The sequence below is a fragment of the Staurois parvus genome, unplaced genomic scaffold (genome assembly GCF_062004578.1).
Source record: "Staurois parvus isolate SC_StPar_1 unplaced genomic scaffold, SC_StPar_1.0 ptg002015l, whole genome shotgun sequence".
NCBI lineage: Eukaryota > Metazoa > Chordata > Amphibia > Anura > Ranidae > Staurois > Staurois parvus.
In genome coordinates, this window is record NW_028319811.1 from 130,459 (window position 1) to 148,224 (window position 17,766).

The 17,766-nt window shown below is 51.1% G+C and overlaps 1 protein-coding gene across 1 annotated transcript in view; it reads left to right on the top strand.

Annotated features, from left to right (window-relative positions):
* The window catches only part of LOC149433031 (cadherin-1-like), a 77,028-nt gene extending 64,186 nt beyond the window's left edge, over nucleotides 1–12,842 (top strand). Inside the window, 6 exon segments of the mRNA XM_089664737.1 lie at nucleotides 3,013–3,228; nucleotides 5,561–5,709; nucleotides 9,720–9,860; nucleotides 10,153–10,253; nucleotides 12,464–12,541; nucleotides 12,543–12,842. Coding sequence (XP_089520863.1) covers nucleotides 3,013–3,228; nucleotides 5,561–5,709; nucleotides 9,720–9,860; nucleotides 10,153–10,253; nucleotides 12,464–12,541; nucleotides 12,543–12,624 — 767 coding nt within the window. The 3' untranslated portion in view covers nucleotides 12,625–12,842.
* Nucleotides 12,843–17,766: the final 4,924 nt, after the last annotated feature.

The following is a 17,766-nucleotide window of genomic DNA, read 5'->3' on the forward strand; positions in this document are numbered from 1 at the left end:
CATGGAACCGTTTGATCTGATTAGGTCCAAGCTTTCCTGGAGAACGATCAATGAGAAATACTCAGCCTCAACGATACAATTCCACAGTTCAAAAAGATTTGGGAGCCTTCGATTAACTACCTTGTGGGGAATTTGTGAAGTCTGAAGGCACTTCTGGAGTCCAAGTCTGGAGTGTGGCCATCACATGAAATACTTTACTTACCCTCTCCTCTCCTTTCCTTCGTCTTTGACTACACCCTCAGACTGGTCACCTGGAGGCTAGGAACTCTTCCACTTGGGAGGGGTAGATGTAAAGGCCTCAGGCCTCCTCCTGTGTTGAATGGACATTTGTATCTGATGTGCATCACCTGAAATCTGCCAATAGAAAACTTTTGGAAACCAAAAATAAATACTTCTTTCTCTTCATAAGGCATGACTTGACGATTGCATAGTCTGAGGCTATCAGGTGCATTGTGGGTGTTTGGTGTCATTAGAGGCTGTCTAGGCCAGTGGTTGTCAATGTATGAGCCTCAAACGTGGCCCCTGACATCACCAGAGAGGCGCATATAATGTTCTATATATGTAATGCTGGAGAGGAGTGTCAGAGACTGCAATAGAGGAAATGCGGGTCAGAGAGTCATTGGGGGGGATATAGAGGGGGGAGGGGATATAGAGGGGGGAGGGGATACATTGTTGACTGCATAAGACGATACGAAGCCGGGAAGATGTTCCTTGAGGCCTGTAGAGATCAATCACCCTAATCAATGTTCCTGCTACAGACCGCTGAGCTCCAAGGGCCACACATCATATACCAAAGGGCCGTATGTGGCCCTCAGGCCCCAGGTTGGGCACCAAAGGTCAGGAGCCTTTTGCTTCCACTCAGTCTGGCCTTGGACCTAAAAGATCAGAGGAATGCAGAGATCTGGGCTAAGCAGACGTACATATACTTACCTCCCAACGTTCCGACTTGAGAACGAGGGACACATTAGGGAGGCGAACCCTCTCAGCAACAATATATCCCCCCACTAGATACAATATACCCCCCACCAGATACAATATACCCCCCCACCAGATACAATATACCCCCCCACCAGATACAATATACCCCCCACCAGATACAATATACCCCCCCACCAGATACAATATACCCCCCACCAGATACAGTTGCAAGAAAAAGTATGTGAACCCCTTTGGATTCCGTGGAGTTTTGCATGAATTGGGCATAAAATGTGCTCTGAACATCATCTAAGTCACAACAATAGAAGAACACAGTCTGCTGAACATAATACTACACAAACATTAGATGTTGCCATGGTTTCATTGCACATAACATGTAAACATTCACAGTGCAGGGAGGAAAAAGTATGTGAACCTTTGGACTTAATAACTGGTTGACCCTCCTTTGGCAGCAATAACCTCAACCAAACGTTTCCTGTAGTTGCAGATCAGACCTGCACAACGATCTGGAGTCATTTTGGACCACTCCTCTTCACAAAACTGTTTCAGTGTAGCAATATTCTTGGGATGTCTGGTGTGAATCGCTCTCTTAAGGTCACGCCACAGCATTTCAATGGGGTTGAGGTCAGGACTCTGACTGGGCCACTCCAGAAGGCGTATTCTGTGCTGTTGCAGCCATTGTTTTGTTGAATGACTTGTATGCTTTGGGTCATCATTGTCCTGTTGCATCACCCATCCTCTGCGGAGCTTCAGTTGGCGGACAGATGGTTGTATGTTTTCCTGCAAAATGTCTTGATAAACTCTGGAATTCATTTTCCCATCAATGACAACAATCCGTCCAGCCCTGAGGCAGCAAAGCAGCCCCAAACCATGATGCTCCCTCCGCCATGTTTCACAGTGGGGATGAGGGTTTGATGTTGGTGTGCTGGGCCTTTTTCTCTCCACACATAGTGTTGTGTGTTCTTCCCAAACAACTCCATCTTGGTGTCATCTGTCCGCAGTATATTCTGCCAGTAGTGCTGTGGAACATCCAGGTGCTCTTTTGCAAACTTCAAACGTGCTGCAATCTTCTTTTTGGCCAGCAATGGCTTCCTCCGTGGTGTCCTCCCATGTACTCCATTCTTGTTTCATGTTTTCCTTATTGTAGATGTGTCAACAAAAATGTTAGCATGTGCCAGAGATTTCTGTAGGTCTTTAGCTGACACTCTGGGATTCTTCTTTACCTCATGCAGCATTCTGCGCTGGGCTCTTGCAGTCATTTTTACAGGATGACCACGCCTAGGGAGAGTAGCAACAGTGCTAAACTTTCTCCATTTGTAGACAGTCTGTCTTACCGTGGACACATGAACATCAAGGCTCAAGGAGATACTTTTGTAACCCTTTCCAGCTTCATGCAAGTCAACAATTCTTGATCGTAGGTCTTCTGAGAGCTCTTTTCTGCGAGGCATGGTTCACATCAGACAGTGCTTCTTGAAACCAGTAAACCCAAAACAGGTGTGTGTTTTTTAAGGGCAGGACAGCTGTCAGCAACACATCCAATATCATCACACTGATTGGAGTCAAGGTTGGCTCACTCCTGGCTCCAATTAGCTCTGGGAGAAGTCATTAAGCTAGGGCCTCACATACTTTTTCCTCCCTGCACTGTGAATGTTTACATGTTATGTGCAGTTAAACCATGGCAACATCTAATGTTTGTGTAGTATTATGTTCAGCAGACTGTGTTCTTCTATTGTTGTGACTTAGATGACGTTCAGAGCACATTTTATGCCCAATTCATGCAAAACTCCACGTAATCCCAAGGGGTTCACATACTTTTTCTTGCAACTGTACAATATACCCCCCCCAGATACAATATACCCCCCACCAGATACAATATACCCCCATGCAAAAAAATGGATCCCCTCCAGTGACAATAGATCCCCCAGCAGCCAGCATCAGTAGACCCTCCAGCACCCCCAGACATTACATACATTGAGTGGTGGAGGTGCGGTGCGTTCTCTCGTGTTCCCACTGAAGAAAGCCCTGTGGTGTGGGAAATGTTCGCTCTCGGAGTCATCGTTCCTTCTTTTTGTACAGAATTGGAGATTAAGCCAGTCAGGGAAATGGCAGAAGACGTCTATCAGATACCCGTCACCATCGCCGATGCGGGGGACGTGACGAACGTGACGATGCTGAAGATGCAAGTGTGCCAGTGTACAGCCGAGAATAACTGCGAGAGTGCAAAGGCATTGGCTGGAGGCCTGGGCATCCCGGTCATCCTGGGGATCCTCGGGGGGATCCTGGCTCTTCTCAGTAAGTACTATTGGTCTGCTCGGGGGAGGGGAGGGGGGAGGGGCATACAGCTTCACCATTCCCACCATCCGCTGGGCAGAGACATTCATTATAAACGGATATTCACAGACGACCACAGAAATGCTGCTGCAGGCTCCTGTCAGTGCTGACCACACGTGTGAAGGCCAACGGTCACCTGACCACTTCTGAGGAGGAAAGCCAACCAACCGGAAATCGGAACTTCTCCAGAAGAACAGGCGCCTGGAATCATGTGAGCAGCACTGAATGGAGCCTGGAGCAGCATTTGCCCCAGAAATGGTAAACTTGTCGCCTTTCTGGTGGTGAATGTCCTGCAGCGGCGCTGGTCCACCATAGAGCGGTGAGAAGTCCGGGTCAATGGAAGAACAGCAGCTGACAAACAATTCCAGGAATGGACATGTATGTTACGGGAAATGTCTTGGACCAATGAACCTGGAAATCACTAGAGAGGCGGGGCATTGACACTCTCCACCCCGTCCAATCACTGAATGCTTTGAATTCATTCAGAAAATGTCACGAATTCTCTGAATGGCCCACAGACATAACTGAGTGTGCAATGTGAGCTTCAGCTACTGAGCTCTGTAAAAGAACAGGCTTGTGATAGGGAAGTCTACAGCTCCATCTACTGGATGGAAATGGTAAACATGGAACATCCACATGCAGGGTTTTATATTTATCTAAGACATGAAAGGCTGAGTCCGCGCTTTATTCTGCATCTTCTACTTCTATCTGTGATCACTGATGGTGGACTAACGGTGGGCTAATGGTGGACTAACGGTGGGCTAATGGTGGACTAATGGTGGACTAACGGTGGGCTAATGGTGAGCTAATGGTGAGCTAATGGTGGACTAACGGTGGGCTAATGGTGGACTAATGGTGGGCTAACGGTGGATTAACGGTGGGCTAATGGTGGACTAATGGTGGACTAACGGTGGGCTAATGGTGAGCTAATGGTGGACTAACGGTGGGCTAATGGTGGACTAACGGTGGGCTAATGGTGGACTAATGGTGGGCTAACGATGGATTAACGGTGGGCTAATGGTGGACTAACGGTGGGCTAATGGTGGACTAACGGTGGGCTAATGGTGGACTCGGTGCTTTGCAGGCTCTGGTGAGAAAAGAAAGAAGAAATGCACATTTTTTTTTTTTTTTTGTGCAAAATGATGTGAATTTATTATTTTCTCCCTAAAGATGAACTTATCCTTCAAGTGTGTTGTAGTTCGGCACATGATGGAGGATTCAGGTTGTCATTAGCTGGCTGCGTGCATTTCCTAGGGTGCCCTCATATCGGGTGCTGATTCCACCTACAGCGGCTGCAGAGAAGTACCCCCCCCCTTACAATAATCTAATTTTGTTGCTTGCAGCCTGACATGAAGACAGACACAGTGTTTGCTTTATCCAGCTGTCCACCATTTTCCTTCTATCCTGACAAGTGCTCCAGTCCCTGCTGCAAAGAAACCCCCCTTAACAGGATATTACCCCCCATAACAGGACCCCACCACCCCACCCCCCTTAACAGGATATTACCCCCAATAACAGGACCCCACCACCCCACCCCCCTTAACAGTATATTACCCCCACTCCATAACAGGACATCATCACCCCCCCCTTAACAGGATATTACCACCACCCCACCCCCTCCATAACAGGACATTACCACCCCCCCTCCATAACAGGACATTACCACCCCCCATAATAGGATATTGCCCCCTCCATGCTGTGCTGTAGGAATGGTGGTATTTGGATGGGGGCTGGATTGGATCATCTGGTTTAGTGTTGAGCCCAAATCCTTCCTCTTTAGTCTCCTCTGACCAGAACCCCTTTCTCCATGTGACCTCAGAACCTTCAAGGTGCGTTTTGGCTCAGTGGTGACGGCATGCGGTCTTTCTTGAGGAGCGACTTTTTTCTTGCACCCCTCCCCCCCTACAAGCCCCATTTGTGGAGGATTGGTGATCTTGAGGTCACATGCTCACAGTGACCGCTTTGTGTCATCCATTCCTGACACGGCTTCAAAATTGCTGGAGGCCTCTTGGTCGCCTCTCTGGCCGATTTCCTCCTGGCTCTTTCATCCTGTCCTGATCCAGGGAGCGGGGATCCCGCTGACAGCACCTCCCCACCCATAGTGGACTGAAATGCTCCAGGAAAGCTCCTCTCATGCTGAGCCAATCACGCTGACCCCAAAACCTGAATCTGTCATTTCAGGCTGCAAAGCAACAAAATGCGATTATTTTAAGGGGGGGGGGATTCTTTTCTATACATGCTGTGAAAACATTTGCCATCGATTTCTGTCTCCTGCATGTTTCTCCCTTCATAGTACTGACGTTGCTGCTTCTGCTGTGTGTGGGGGAGCCACTTCTGCCTCCTGAAGACAAGATGCGGGAGGAGGAAGGCGGCGGAGAGGAGGAAGGCGGTGGAGAGGAGGAAGGCGGTGGAGAGGAGGAAGGCGGTGGAGAGGAGGATCAGGTACGTCACAGTCCAGTTTATTATTGAGAATCCCCTCCAACCAGCAGCCACGTGGACGTCTCTGGCAGATTCCTGGAGGTGCCGTGTTCAACCTCCTCGGCTCTCCTACCTGTACACCCCCCCCCCCATGGGTCAGACTAGGTGTCTACACTTCAGCAATGCTCCCCTTTATTCAGCAATACCTTTGTCATTAAAGTGTTCCTGAACCCCCAACAGTGACATCCGTCTGTAGAGGCAGCAAAGCATGCTGGTTATACCCACTGTGGAACCCAAGGGGTTAATCCTCTGCATTGTGTAAAAAGGCTGTTTAATCCTGTCTTCTCTGATCTTGCCCTCCTTCTTGTGCCCCCCTCTTATCTCCTGATATGACATATCGTGTGGAGTCACTCTGCACATGCTCAGTTTGGTGTGAATTGCTAGAGAGGTTTTTAGAGAGGTCTGACACATCCCTTGCTGGATCATAGCCAGGGTTCTCCAGTCAGCAGAGAGCTTGGGCTTTGTTGATTGCATAGCTATAGGTCTGACGCAGCAAAGTAATATATTGGACCTTGGCAGAGAGACCACTGCTTCCACACAGAGACCAGGGGCCCTAGCGTGCAGCTTCTGGCAGACAATGGTGTTTTCTATCCAGGCTGTGGGGGAAGCCATTGGAGATATTAGCAGAGAGGGGTGGAGGCCAATGGAGGGATTGGTAGAGAGGGGTGGAGGATGCAGAGTGGAGGTCAGTGGAGGGATCAGCAGAGAGGGGTGAAGGACACTGTGTGGAGGCCAGTGAAGGGATTGGCAGAGAGGGGTGGAGGATGCTGTGTGGAGGTCAGTGAAGGGATTGGCAGAGAGGGGTGGAGGATGCTGTGTGGAGGTCAGTGAAGGGATTGGCAAAGACGGGTGGAGGACGCTGTGTGGAGGCTAGTAGAGGGATCAGCAGAGAGGGGTGGAGGACGCTGAATGGAGGCCAGTGGAGGGATCAGCAGAGAGCGGTGAAAGACGCCGAGTGGAGGATCGTCAGAGAGGGGTGGAGGACTCCAAGTAGAGGCCAGTGGAGGGATCAGCAGAGAGGGGTGGAGGACAGCGAGTGAAGGTATCAAAAGAAAGGGGTGGAGGACACCGAGTGGAGGCCAGTGGAGGGATTGGCAGAGAGGGGTGGAGGACACTGAATGGTTGGTAAGGTGGATGATGATGATTCATGATGGACTGGAGGGGGGATAGCCTTGGTAGGCCAATGAGAAGGAAGTTGCAGTAGTCAAGGCGGGAGATGACCAGGGAGTGGATTAGAAGCTTTGTGGTCTCATTGGTTAAGAAGGGACGTATTCTGGAGATGTTGTGGAGGTTGAGGCGGCAAGCTTTGGACAGCCATTGGATGTGGGGCAGAAAGGAGAGTTCTGAGTCTAGGATTACACCGAGCAAGCCTGGCATGCAGGGATAGGTTGATAGTTGAGCCGTCGATCTTGACATAGAAGTCAGGGGAAGGGAATATTATGACGTCGGTTTTGGATAGATAGATCTGAGGAAGTGGGGTGACATCCAGACTATGTCCGTTAGTAAATTGGTGATGAGTCCAGAGACTGATGGGGTGAGCTGAGGGGTAGAGAGATAGATTTGGGTGTCATGAGCATAGAAATGGTAATGGAAACCATGGAAAGTATCAGCTGACCCAGGGAGGAGGTGTAGGTGGAGAATAGGAGAGGTCCAAGAACAGAACCTTGGGGGACCCCGACAGAGAAAGGATGAGTGGAGGAGGAAGTAGCGTTGTAGGCGACACTGAAGGTGCGATGGGGTAAGTGGGGTGAAAAAAGGTGCCGCATGTTGTAAGCAGAGAGGGCAGAAAGGACCATAAGAGGGTATGTAGGGAGAGACATGAACTGGAGTTGGGTCAGCCCTGTGTACAACATACGTCTGGGTCAAGCGGTCCTTGGGAGAAACCATTTTGTATTATCCAGCATTTCCTCCCACTCTTCTCCAGCTCCCAAATCATGATCCCACTTAGTTTTGGCTGGAAAGGCCAACTTAGTCACAGAGGGAGTCAGTGAAAAGTTATATATGTGGAGATCAGTTTAGTGGGTCAGAGCCCAGAGTCATTGGAAGGGACTGCAGCCAGGAACCGAGCTCACTCTGTATGTATGGAAAGACCATAGAGCTGGGCAGGGACAACTCAGCCTTTAGTTCAGAAACTGTTTTGGAGCCAGTTGTGGTAAATACCTGATATAGATAGAGAACATCCTGTGATACCCACAGAATGGGGTCCGGGATTAACAGTCGTTTGGTAATTGGTGGTTGTACCAAAGTGGGGTATGGCTGTGGAAGGGGGGATTACCAAGCCTACATGGGGCTAGTTCCTATAATAAACTATCATGGGTACGCGGAAGGGTTTTACCCAACACCATGAATTGACTGTATAGGCATATGGGCTGGGTGGGAGGATTGCCCACAGACTAAGGTTGGGTAGCTCCCTCGGTCTGTCTTGTCCAAATGGTAAAAGTGAGACAATGGAGCAGCAACATAATACACATTGAAATCAGGCAAGACGGCACCCCGAGGGCACTTGGGTTTTTCAATGTTAACCATGGTCATATATGCCTCCCACTGCCCCAGACAAAGGTGTTCAAGATGGGGTCAATGGTCTTGAAAATCTTCAGTGGTAGGTAATCAGAGGAGTGCCAAAGGATATATAAATGTTTAGGCACTAGATCCATTTTAGTCAAGTTGATCCTTCCCATGAAACCCAAGGGGTAGCTTGGCCCAGATTTTACTTAGGATGAACAGGCGTTCAATGTGTAAGGGGACATTTCTCCTAATAGGTCAGGAGACCCTCATCTTCAGGTATCAGATCGAGGCTACAAGAGTAAGAGTTTCAAAAGACATTTGACATGGTGGGACCTTCAAGGCACAGTGCAACCATTCTCATAAAATATACATTTCATTGATGTCACAAATTGTTTTATTGTGCGTATCAATGAAATGTATATTATATGAGAATGGTTGTCCTGCGCCTTGAAGGTCCCACCATGTCAAATACAAAAGGGATAACAGGCGCATGGTGTGGCAGTCCATGTATGTTTGATGAGTTCCAAATGGGCAGGGGTGAAGGTAGTCCAGTAGGCACTAAGGGCAAGCTGCGTAGGAGCGAAGCATAACTCTGCAGAAGGGAAACAAAGAAACACAGCGCCTCTAAGTGTGTACTGTGAAGGTATTTAATAGAAAGATAAGTTGTAACTCACATCTTAGAATATAAAAACAGGCTCATGGGTAAGAGGGTGATACATCTGTAGCCAGATGTAGTTGTGTGTCTGATCCAGAGAGGAGATCGATGGAGTCGGTCAGCAGGTGGTGCTGTGCATATGCAGCATAGATGGTGAAGCCTGGTGGAATCTCCAAGGTGTCTGCCAGCAGATGGTGCTGTGCATGTGCAACATGGATGGTAAGCCTGGTGGAATCTCCAAGGTGTCTGCCAGCAGGTGGTGCTGTGCATATGCAGCATAGATGGTGAAGCCTGGCAGAGTCTCCAAGATGTCCGGGATCAGCACATGTGGCATCTGACGTCATCCAAATGCCTTTGTTTCCACCATGTCAAATGTCTGTTTAAATTCTAATTATTGGGATGTGGCACCTTTCAGGCCAAGAAATATTTTGTTACATGGATAAGAGGTAAACGGGGCTGGTCGGCAGGTGGTGGAAAGTGGTCAAGAGGAAGAATTTGGGATTTATCCCAGTTATGACATAAACCAGAGTGAGCATCCAATTGTTCCGGATGGTGGCTTAGGATCAGGCATCTGACACCACATCTTAGTACCAATGCCGCACAAGTGCCCCACTTCCTGCCCTTACCCCGGGGGGGGGGATCACCCACCCAGAACACTCTCTCTGCTCTTCCCACCCACCACTTTTTCTATCACCTCTTCTTTCTGCAAGCCGTATTTTAACTTTCAGCTCTGTGTACTGAACAGGTCATTCAGAACAGAAGTACAAGAAGTTTTCTCAAAGAACCAGAACTGAACTTTGCTTCTGCTCTTCAGGGCTTTGAACTTGAGCAGCTTCACCGTGGTCTGGATGCCCGCGCTGAGGTCATTCGGAATGATGTCTCATCAACGCTCATGCCTTCTCCCCACCGGCCAAGACCAGCCAACCCCGATGAGATCGGAAACGTCATTGAGGAGGTAAGTAGCCGTATTGGCGTGTTCATCTGTAGCAGTCCATACATGGGAGGCGGGGCAGCCTCAGGGGTGGTTTCTGATAACATCCTGGACCAGAAGGACGAGAGTGGCCAGCCACGTGTCCCATCACAGGTGACCAACATCGGCATCTCACACTTACTTTGCATACAATATTCAGGTCCCCAGGGGGGGAGGTGACACCATTTCATAAAAAGAAAATATAAAAAAAACTATCAACACCCAATAAATGATGAAAGACACATAGGGGGCTATTTACTAAAACTGTATGGTGCAGAATGTGGTCCAACTCTGCAGAGAAATCAGCTTCCAGATTTCATTGTCAAAGACTAAAGCTGTAGTAAGCCTGAAAGAAAAAGAAAAGATTTTCCCTGCAAGGTGATGTCATAATGAGAGAGTTCCCCGACAACGAAGCCCTCCAGAGGCTTCCATCTTCACCTTTCGGGGTCCCGGGCTGCAGCCACTTGAAGTCACTAATGCACATGTGCGCGGCCCACAGCTCTGGAGGAACAGCATGGGAACGCCGATCCGTCAGAGCGCATGCGTGGGTGAGGTCACCGGCCGCTGCAGACTAGAATATCTCCTAAACAGAGCAGGTTTATCACATCATTTACCTCCAGCTGAGCTTTATTAGAAGTGTTCCTGTAGGGAAAAGTCTGAGAGATGAGTTTACTACAACTTCAATGGAAGAAGCTGATTGGCCGCCATGCAGCTGCACCAGATTCCGAGTGATCCAGTTGTAGACGAGGTTCACACTATCCCACACTGTGCGGGAAATGCATTGATTCAAGGACCCACAGCCAGCCGCAGCAGAATCTTGCTGCTCTTGCACCCCCACGCATTTCAGCCTGCAGCGCCATCACGGGTGTGGGAACTGCAGGAAGACCACCTCGTCTTTGTGACCATCCCCCTGCGGTCCCTGCACCCGTTGAAAAGGCGTGTCCCATACTAGTGTAAACCAAGCCTTAGTAAATCCCCCCCATGGGGTGTCAGTCACCTCCCCCCCCCCAGTAGTGTCCTCTGGCCTCTTCACATCACCCCCGCACTGCAGTGTCCTCTGCCCCTCTGTCCCCCCTCCCCCTACAGTATTGTCCTCTGCCTCTTCACATCATCCCCCCCCCCACTAGTGTCCTCCGTCCCCCCTACAATAGTGTCCTCTGCCCCCTTCATATCATCCTCCCCCCCGTGTCCTCCGTCCCCCTACAGTAATGCCCTCTGCCCCCTTCACATCACCCCCCCCACTAGTTTCCTCTGCCCCTTCACATCACCCCCCCCCTCCCACTAGTGTCCTCTGCCCCCTTCACATCAACCCCCCCATCCTCTGCCCCTTCACATCACCCCCCCCCACTAGTGTCCTCTGCCCCTTCACATCACCCCCCCCCCCACTAGTGTATTCTGCCCCCTTCACATCATCCCCCCTCCCCCCTGTGTCCTCTGCCCCCTTCACATCAACCCCCCCATGTCCTCTGCCCCCTTCACATCAACCCCCCCATCCTCTGTCCCCCTACAGTATTTTCCTCTGCCCCTTCACATCACCCCCCTCCCCCCACTAGTGTCCTCTGCCCCCTTCATAGCAGTGAGAGGACCCTCCAGATGGCTGATGCATTTCAAGGGGTGCTCTGAGGAAGAGGGGAGTTCCCCTCGAAATGCGTCAGATTCCGGAGGGTCCTTTCTAGTTTTGGGAGTTGACTTGGTGACCAGGCCGCTTTGGACATTGTTTGTTGTCACAGTTGTTTGTATGTACTCATCCTTGTACTAATAAAGTTTTTGTCTCAGGCAGTGCACTAGGCTGGTGCGCCCTTCTTCCCTTATTTTATAGCTGGGGTAGTGACAGGTCCTCTTTATGGGGAGATCTGGGGGTCTCCATATCTCTCTGCGATCAGTCCAATCCGATGCTTTCACGGGTTGTTAATGGCTTGCTTACATCCTGGCAAAACCAGAAGTGACAAAATACTTGTTGCTTCCAGTTTCTTAGACAATAGAGATGATGGAGGACATTCGGGTCCTTGGTCATCTCTATGGTAGGCCGGCGGAACCTCCAGCTTCAGTCCCGGGCTCCCTGGTGGAAGGGAGAGCCCAGGAGTCATGACTGCAGCTTCAGCCGTGTAACCACCGAAACCCGAGGATGTACTGGCACGTCGGATGGGTGGGAAGCGGTACCTGAAACCAGGGCAGACATTTTTAATAATGCAGCTTACCTGTCTGTCTGTATGGCGGCTGCATTTCTTATTGGTTTACACTTTTTTCCTTTATTTTAACCTGCTAATCCTGCTGGGTTTGTAGTCTTCCTCTGGATCCACTGTGGGTGGAGGATTATAACAGACTACCATATTAACTCACTTCCTGTCCCAGGGTGACAACCGTACTGAGCAGCGTTGTCACCCACCCTAGGACAAGGTGTTTGTTAGGACTTTAAAGCACCTTCCTCTGATCTCAGTAACAGGGGAGGTGTATTGTAGTTCATGGAGATAGCAAGGATAACAGGGAGTACAGGAAGTTTTCAGCTCACCAGATTTCTGGCAGCATGATTGACTTTTGTTTTGCATTTGTCAAACAGATATAATAAAATGAATGTATTAAACGCCCAGCCCCCCCCCCCCGTATGACTCCTGCTGGTGTCCGATTATGGAGGCCGCCTCTCTCAGCTCCCTGCACTCCTCCAGCTCCGGATCAGGATTACAGCGCTCTGAATGACTGGGGGCCGCACTTCACCAAGCTGGCCGATATTTACGGCAGAGACGAGGACTAATCTGCGCACTGTGACCCTTCGAAGACCCGCAGGAACCGTCGGTGCTCCCCGCCCGCAGCACTCTGTACAGTAAATGTTACATCCTAATCCACCGCGAGATCCTACAAATGTGACCAATAAATGATGAGAAATATTCCGCTGTGTCTGTGAATCGGTCCAATCCGAGCCCAGAGCCGGGACGTGCCGCATATGGAAAATAAAAAATACATGAAAATCCAGCAGTGTCATTGCAATCTCTTCAGCGTCTTCCCAGAGGGTTCCACCACCATTCACAAACCAGAATACAAATGGTAGAAGGGCCTGAGAATGATCAGCGTGCCTTCAGGGTTGTCAGACAGAAGGATGGAAACCTCAGAGCTCACCATCCAGGACCAGATCACAGATTCTCCGTAGTGTAAAGCCGAAAGGTCCAAATGTTAAGGAATGTTAAAAGCGCATCAAACAGACAAGCGGCCGATCAGGCAGCGTGATGGCGTCAGTACAAGCCCCGCACTGACGCGTTTCGTCTAAGGAGGCGTTCTCAAGGGGATCATAGACAGGATGGCTTCTTTATTTCCCATCTCAGGACTCCAGCTTAGTGGGTGTGAAATTCTAGGTCCGAGTGGTCTCCATGGTAACTTCAGACGTGGCCCCCCCCTTGCTGCAGGAAATTCCATCATTACTATTATTATTGTCATTTTGTGTAGATTGCGCCTCGTAAAGCAGACCTGTCACCCTAAAAAGGGTGTTCACCCCAAATTCACAAAGTGCTCTATAGAAAGCATTCATTGGCCTATCAGAGTCAGAGGTGATTGGGAGAATTCTTATGTACTCAATTCACTTCCTCTCCAGGAGCCCCATATTGGTAGGTTGCCATCGGTAAGTCAAAAATGGCGGAAAATGTACATCAATAGGTCACTCTGCATGAATGAATGAATGCCGGGTCCGGGGAAAGCGGATGTAGGGAATGCGGGGTCCGGGGAGAGCGGATGTAGGGAATGCGGGGTCCGGGGAGAGCGGATGTAGGGAATGCGGGGTCCGGGGAGAGCGGATGTAGGGAATGCGGGGTCCGGGGAGAGCGGATGTAGGGAATGCGGGGTCCGGGGAGAGCGGATACAGCGAATGCGGGGTCCGGGGAGAGCGGATACAGGGAATGCGGGGTCCGGGAGAGCGGATACAGGGAATGCGGGGTCCGGGGAGAGCGGATGTAGCGAATGCGGGGTCCGGGGAGAGCGGATGTAGCGAATGCGGGGTCCGGGGAGAGCGGATGTAGCGAATGCGGGGTCCGGGGAGAGCGGATGTAGCGAATGCGGGGTCCGGGGAGAGCGGATGTAGCGAATGCGGGGTCCGGGGAGAGCGGATGTAGCGAATGCGGGGTCCGGGGAGAGCGGATACAGCGAATGCGGGGTCCGGGTAGAGCGGATACAGCGAATGCGGGGTCCGGGGAGAGCGGATACAGCGAATGCGGGGTCCGGGGAGAGCGGATACAGCGAATGCGGGGTCCGGGGAGAGCGGATGTAGGGAATGCGGGGTCCGGGGAGAGCGGATACAGCGAATGCGGGGTCCGGGGAGAGCGGATACAGCGAATGCGGGGTCCGGGGAGAGCGGATACAGCGAATGTGGGGTCCGGGGAGAGCAGATGTAGGGAATGCGGGGTGCGGGGAGAGCGGATACAGCGAATGCGGGGTCCGGGGAGAGCGGATACAGTGAATGCGGGGTCCGGGGAGAGCGGATGTAGGGAATGCGGGGTCCGGGGAGAGCGGATACAGCGAATGCGGGGTCCGGGGAGAGCGGATACAGCGAATGCGGGGTCCGGGGAGAGCGGATACAGCGAATGCGGGGTCCGGGGAGAGCGGATACAGCGAATGCGGAGTCCGGGGAGAGCGGATACAGCGAATGCGGGGTGCGGGGAGAGCGGATACAGTGAATGCGGGGTCCGGGGAGAGCGGATACAGCGAATGCGGGGTCCGGGGAGAGCGGATGTAGGGAATGCGGGGTCCGGGGAGAGCGGATACAGCGAATGCGGAGTCCGGGGAGAGCAGATGTAGGGAATGCGGGGTGCGGGGAGAGCGGATACAGTGAATGCGGGGTCCGGGGAGAGCGGATGTAGGGAATGCGGGGTCCGGGGAGAGCGGATGTAGGGAATGCGGGGTCCGGGGAGAGCGGATGTAGGGAATGCGGGGTCCGGGGAAAGCGGAACACTTTAAAACTTTTGTTTTTGTACTGCAGTACGAGATTTCACCAGTGGGTGTCACTGCAGCTGCAACTTTATGTAAATGCAGAGACTGCACAGCGGAAGGAAGGCTCAGAAATCGCAGTTTTGTTCCTGGAAATCCTCCAAATGTCTGGGAAATGTTGCAGCCGTCATTGTATTTTGTATTTCAGGCGGGTGGAGAATGTTTTCCTCAATGCTGTGAATATTTCTTACCAATCCTTTGATTACAATGTAGCGATCTTTGCCTAGTGATACAGCGCAGGTAATAGCTGCCAACATCCCCAAATCGCAGACATGCCCCCTCAATTTCCCTATGAAGGCGTTTCTGCCGAATCCTCGGAGCAGCTGAATTCAGGAGTTTGATTTCCTGACCTGAAACAAATATTCCCATGAGAACGGGCAGACTCCTTGTTTCTAGGCTTGTTGCAGGTAAGAGAAGCAATAGGATTGTGATGGGAGGTGAACATCTGACAGGAAACTACACTTTGCAGGATGAGGGCCAAGTCCCAGCAGCGGAGAGCGTTGAGATCTATAGAATGCCCACCCACATGTATGCCTACACGCTTGCTCGCCTGCACGGATGTACGCCTGCACGCTCGCCCGCATGTACGCTCGCCCGCCCGCCCAGATGTACACCTGCATGCTCGCTCGCCCGCCCGCAGGAGTACGCCATGTAGCGGAGGTGAAAGGTTTACCTTTTTTATTATTAAAATGTCACAAAATGATATTTCATTCCTTTCCATGTGTTGAGGTGCATTGTCATGTGATGGGGTGTGATTACCCTCAACGCACTGCAGCATGTCCTACTTTCTTTTTTTAGGCCCCTCCCACAAGGGGCAGTCTCCGCTAGGAGTACACTTATTCAGTGGGGAATCTGTCCGCTGATCCCCACTGAGTAAGGCTGGTTCGCACTGGCTCCACCCATACAGAGAATACACAGCCCCCTGTCCTCTATAGGCGAGCAGACCTGTCCATCTACAGCCAACTGATCGACCAATCGACCGATGAGGAATGGATCCCAATCCATGTGTTCATAGCGCACTGGATGGGATGTAGGCGGGTGTAAACAGACACAAAGCCAATTACAGCTGTAGATCCATAGAGGATAATAGATGCCCAATCAGGTTCACCTACAAAACTGACAGATGGACCTGATAGGTCTGCCCACATGAAAGGTCCGCCCACATGAAAGGTCCGCCCATGCACCAACGCAATGAACGAAACAAGCAGGACATAAAGGGAAGCGGCCTTTTCTCTGCATTGAACTTCCTTCCCAAAGCTGGCTACTGCATACCGCATGAAGGGCCCCTCAGGAGTATCAATAGGGACCTCAATGTCTCCCCCCCGCCCCGTGTCGCTCGTATGAGATGAAACGCAGTGATTTCTGTGCATTTTCCGCACTACACATCCCAATTGCAGTGTGGCTTTCCCACACCGGATCGCATGGCAGAAAACGACCACATGATGCGGCTGTGTGCAGCTTCCAACAAAGGTGTCTGCACTTCTCTGCTGTGATTGGAGTCTATTAAAAATAAATGGCATCTGACGGCACTGCACTCAATCACATAGGAATCAGACAGGCATGCGGTGCGATTTCTGGGATTGACATGCAGGTCATAGTGTGATCTGAGGCTTCAAGTGCATGCTTAGATCCCAGACTCCCCCCTCCCCCCTTTTATTGGGTAGATTTTCCTTAAATTTCAGTCCCCATGACTACAGAAGTGAATCTCTCCAAAGTGAAGGGAAATCCCTCTTCGGAGTTGTCACCAGGCCAGGTGACCCATTTCCTCCTCTTCCAGTGACAGCGATCAATGGTGACCCTCCCCCGGCACCAATACAAACATGACAGAGGATCTAGACTCTTCTTCACCTGAGGGTCAGCTAAACCGCAAGGATCCACGCCGAACTCTCACCACGTCTGGGGCCGAGTCACTCATTTTCTTCCAAGAAATTTCGACCATTGTCTCCTCGAATTATCAGCAATTGGGGAGCTTCGGATGAAGCCCTGGAGATGGTCTGTGGGTGCCCCCTGAACGCTTCACCCCTTTTCCTCCATCATCTTCTGCTCATTTCTTCCTCTGCTAGACTCGGAGACATTTTTGGAAGAATCCAGACCGTCACCTCGGAGTATCAGGTCAGCGTAGCCCACATCGGCCGTTCCCACCATTCACCTCCATGTCCTTTCCATGTTCCCAAGGTGGACAAGCCGTCCTTCCTGCAGGATTGTTCCTGCTGATGTACTCGGCGCTGTTCACAGACGTTCGCTCCAATGTTCACATCGACCCCTCTGAAGTGAATTCTGCATTCAGTCATAAAACTAAGAAAATAGTGAAGATTAGGATGAATTTCGGGTAATTTTTTTTCTTTTTTAGAGACGAGATGACTGAAACAGAGGCCTTCACATGGAGTACAGTCCCCACCCCAGAGGAGAGAAGAGTGGAGAGAGGAGCCGGGACACTGAAGACACTCAGCGGAGAGAAGAGCCGGGACACTGAAGACACTCAGCGGAGAGAAGAGCCGGGACACTGAAGACACTCAGCGGAGAGAGGAGCCGGGACACTGAAGACACTCAGCGGAGAGAAGAGCAGGGAGAGGAGCCGGGACACTGAAGACACTCAGCGGAGAGAAGAGCCGGGACACTGAAGACACTCAGCGGAGAGAAGAGCTGGGACACTGAAGACACTCAGCGGAGAGAGGAGCCGGGACACTAAAGAGGAGCTGGGACACTGAAGACACTCAGCGGAGAGAAGAGCAGAGAGGAGCTGGGACACTGAAGACACTCAGCAGAGAGAAGAGCAGAGAGAGGAGCCGGGACACTGAAGACACTCAGCGGAGAGAAGAGCAGGGAGAGGAGCCGGGACACTGAAGACACTTAGCGGAGAGAAGAGCCAGGACACTGAAGACACTCAGCGGAGAGAAGAGCCGGGACACTGAAGACACTCAGCGGA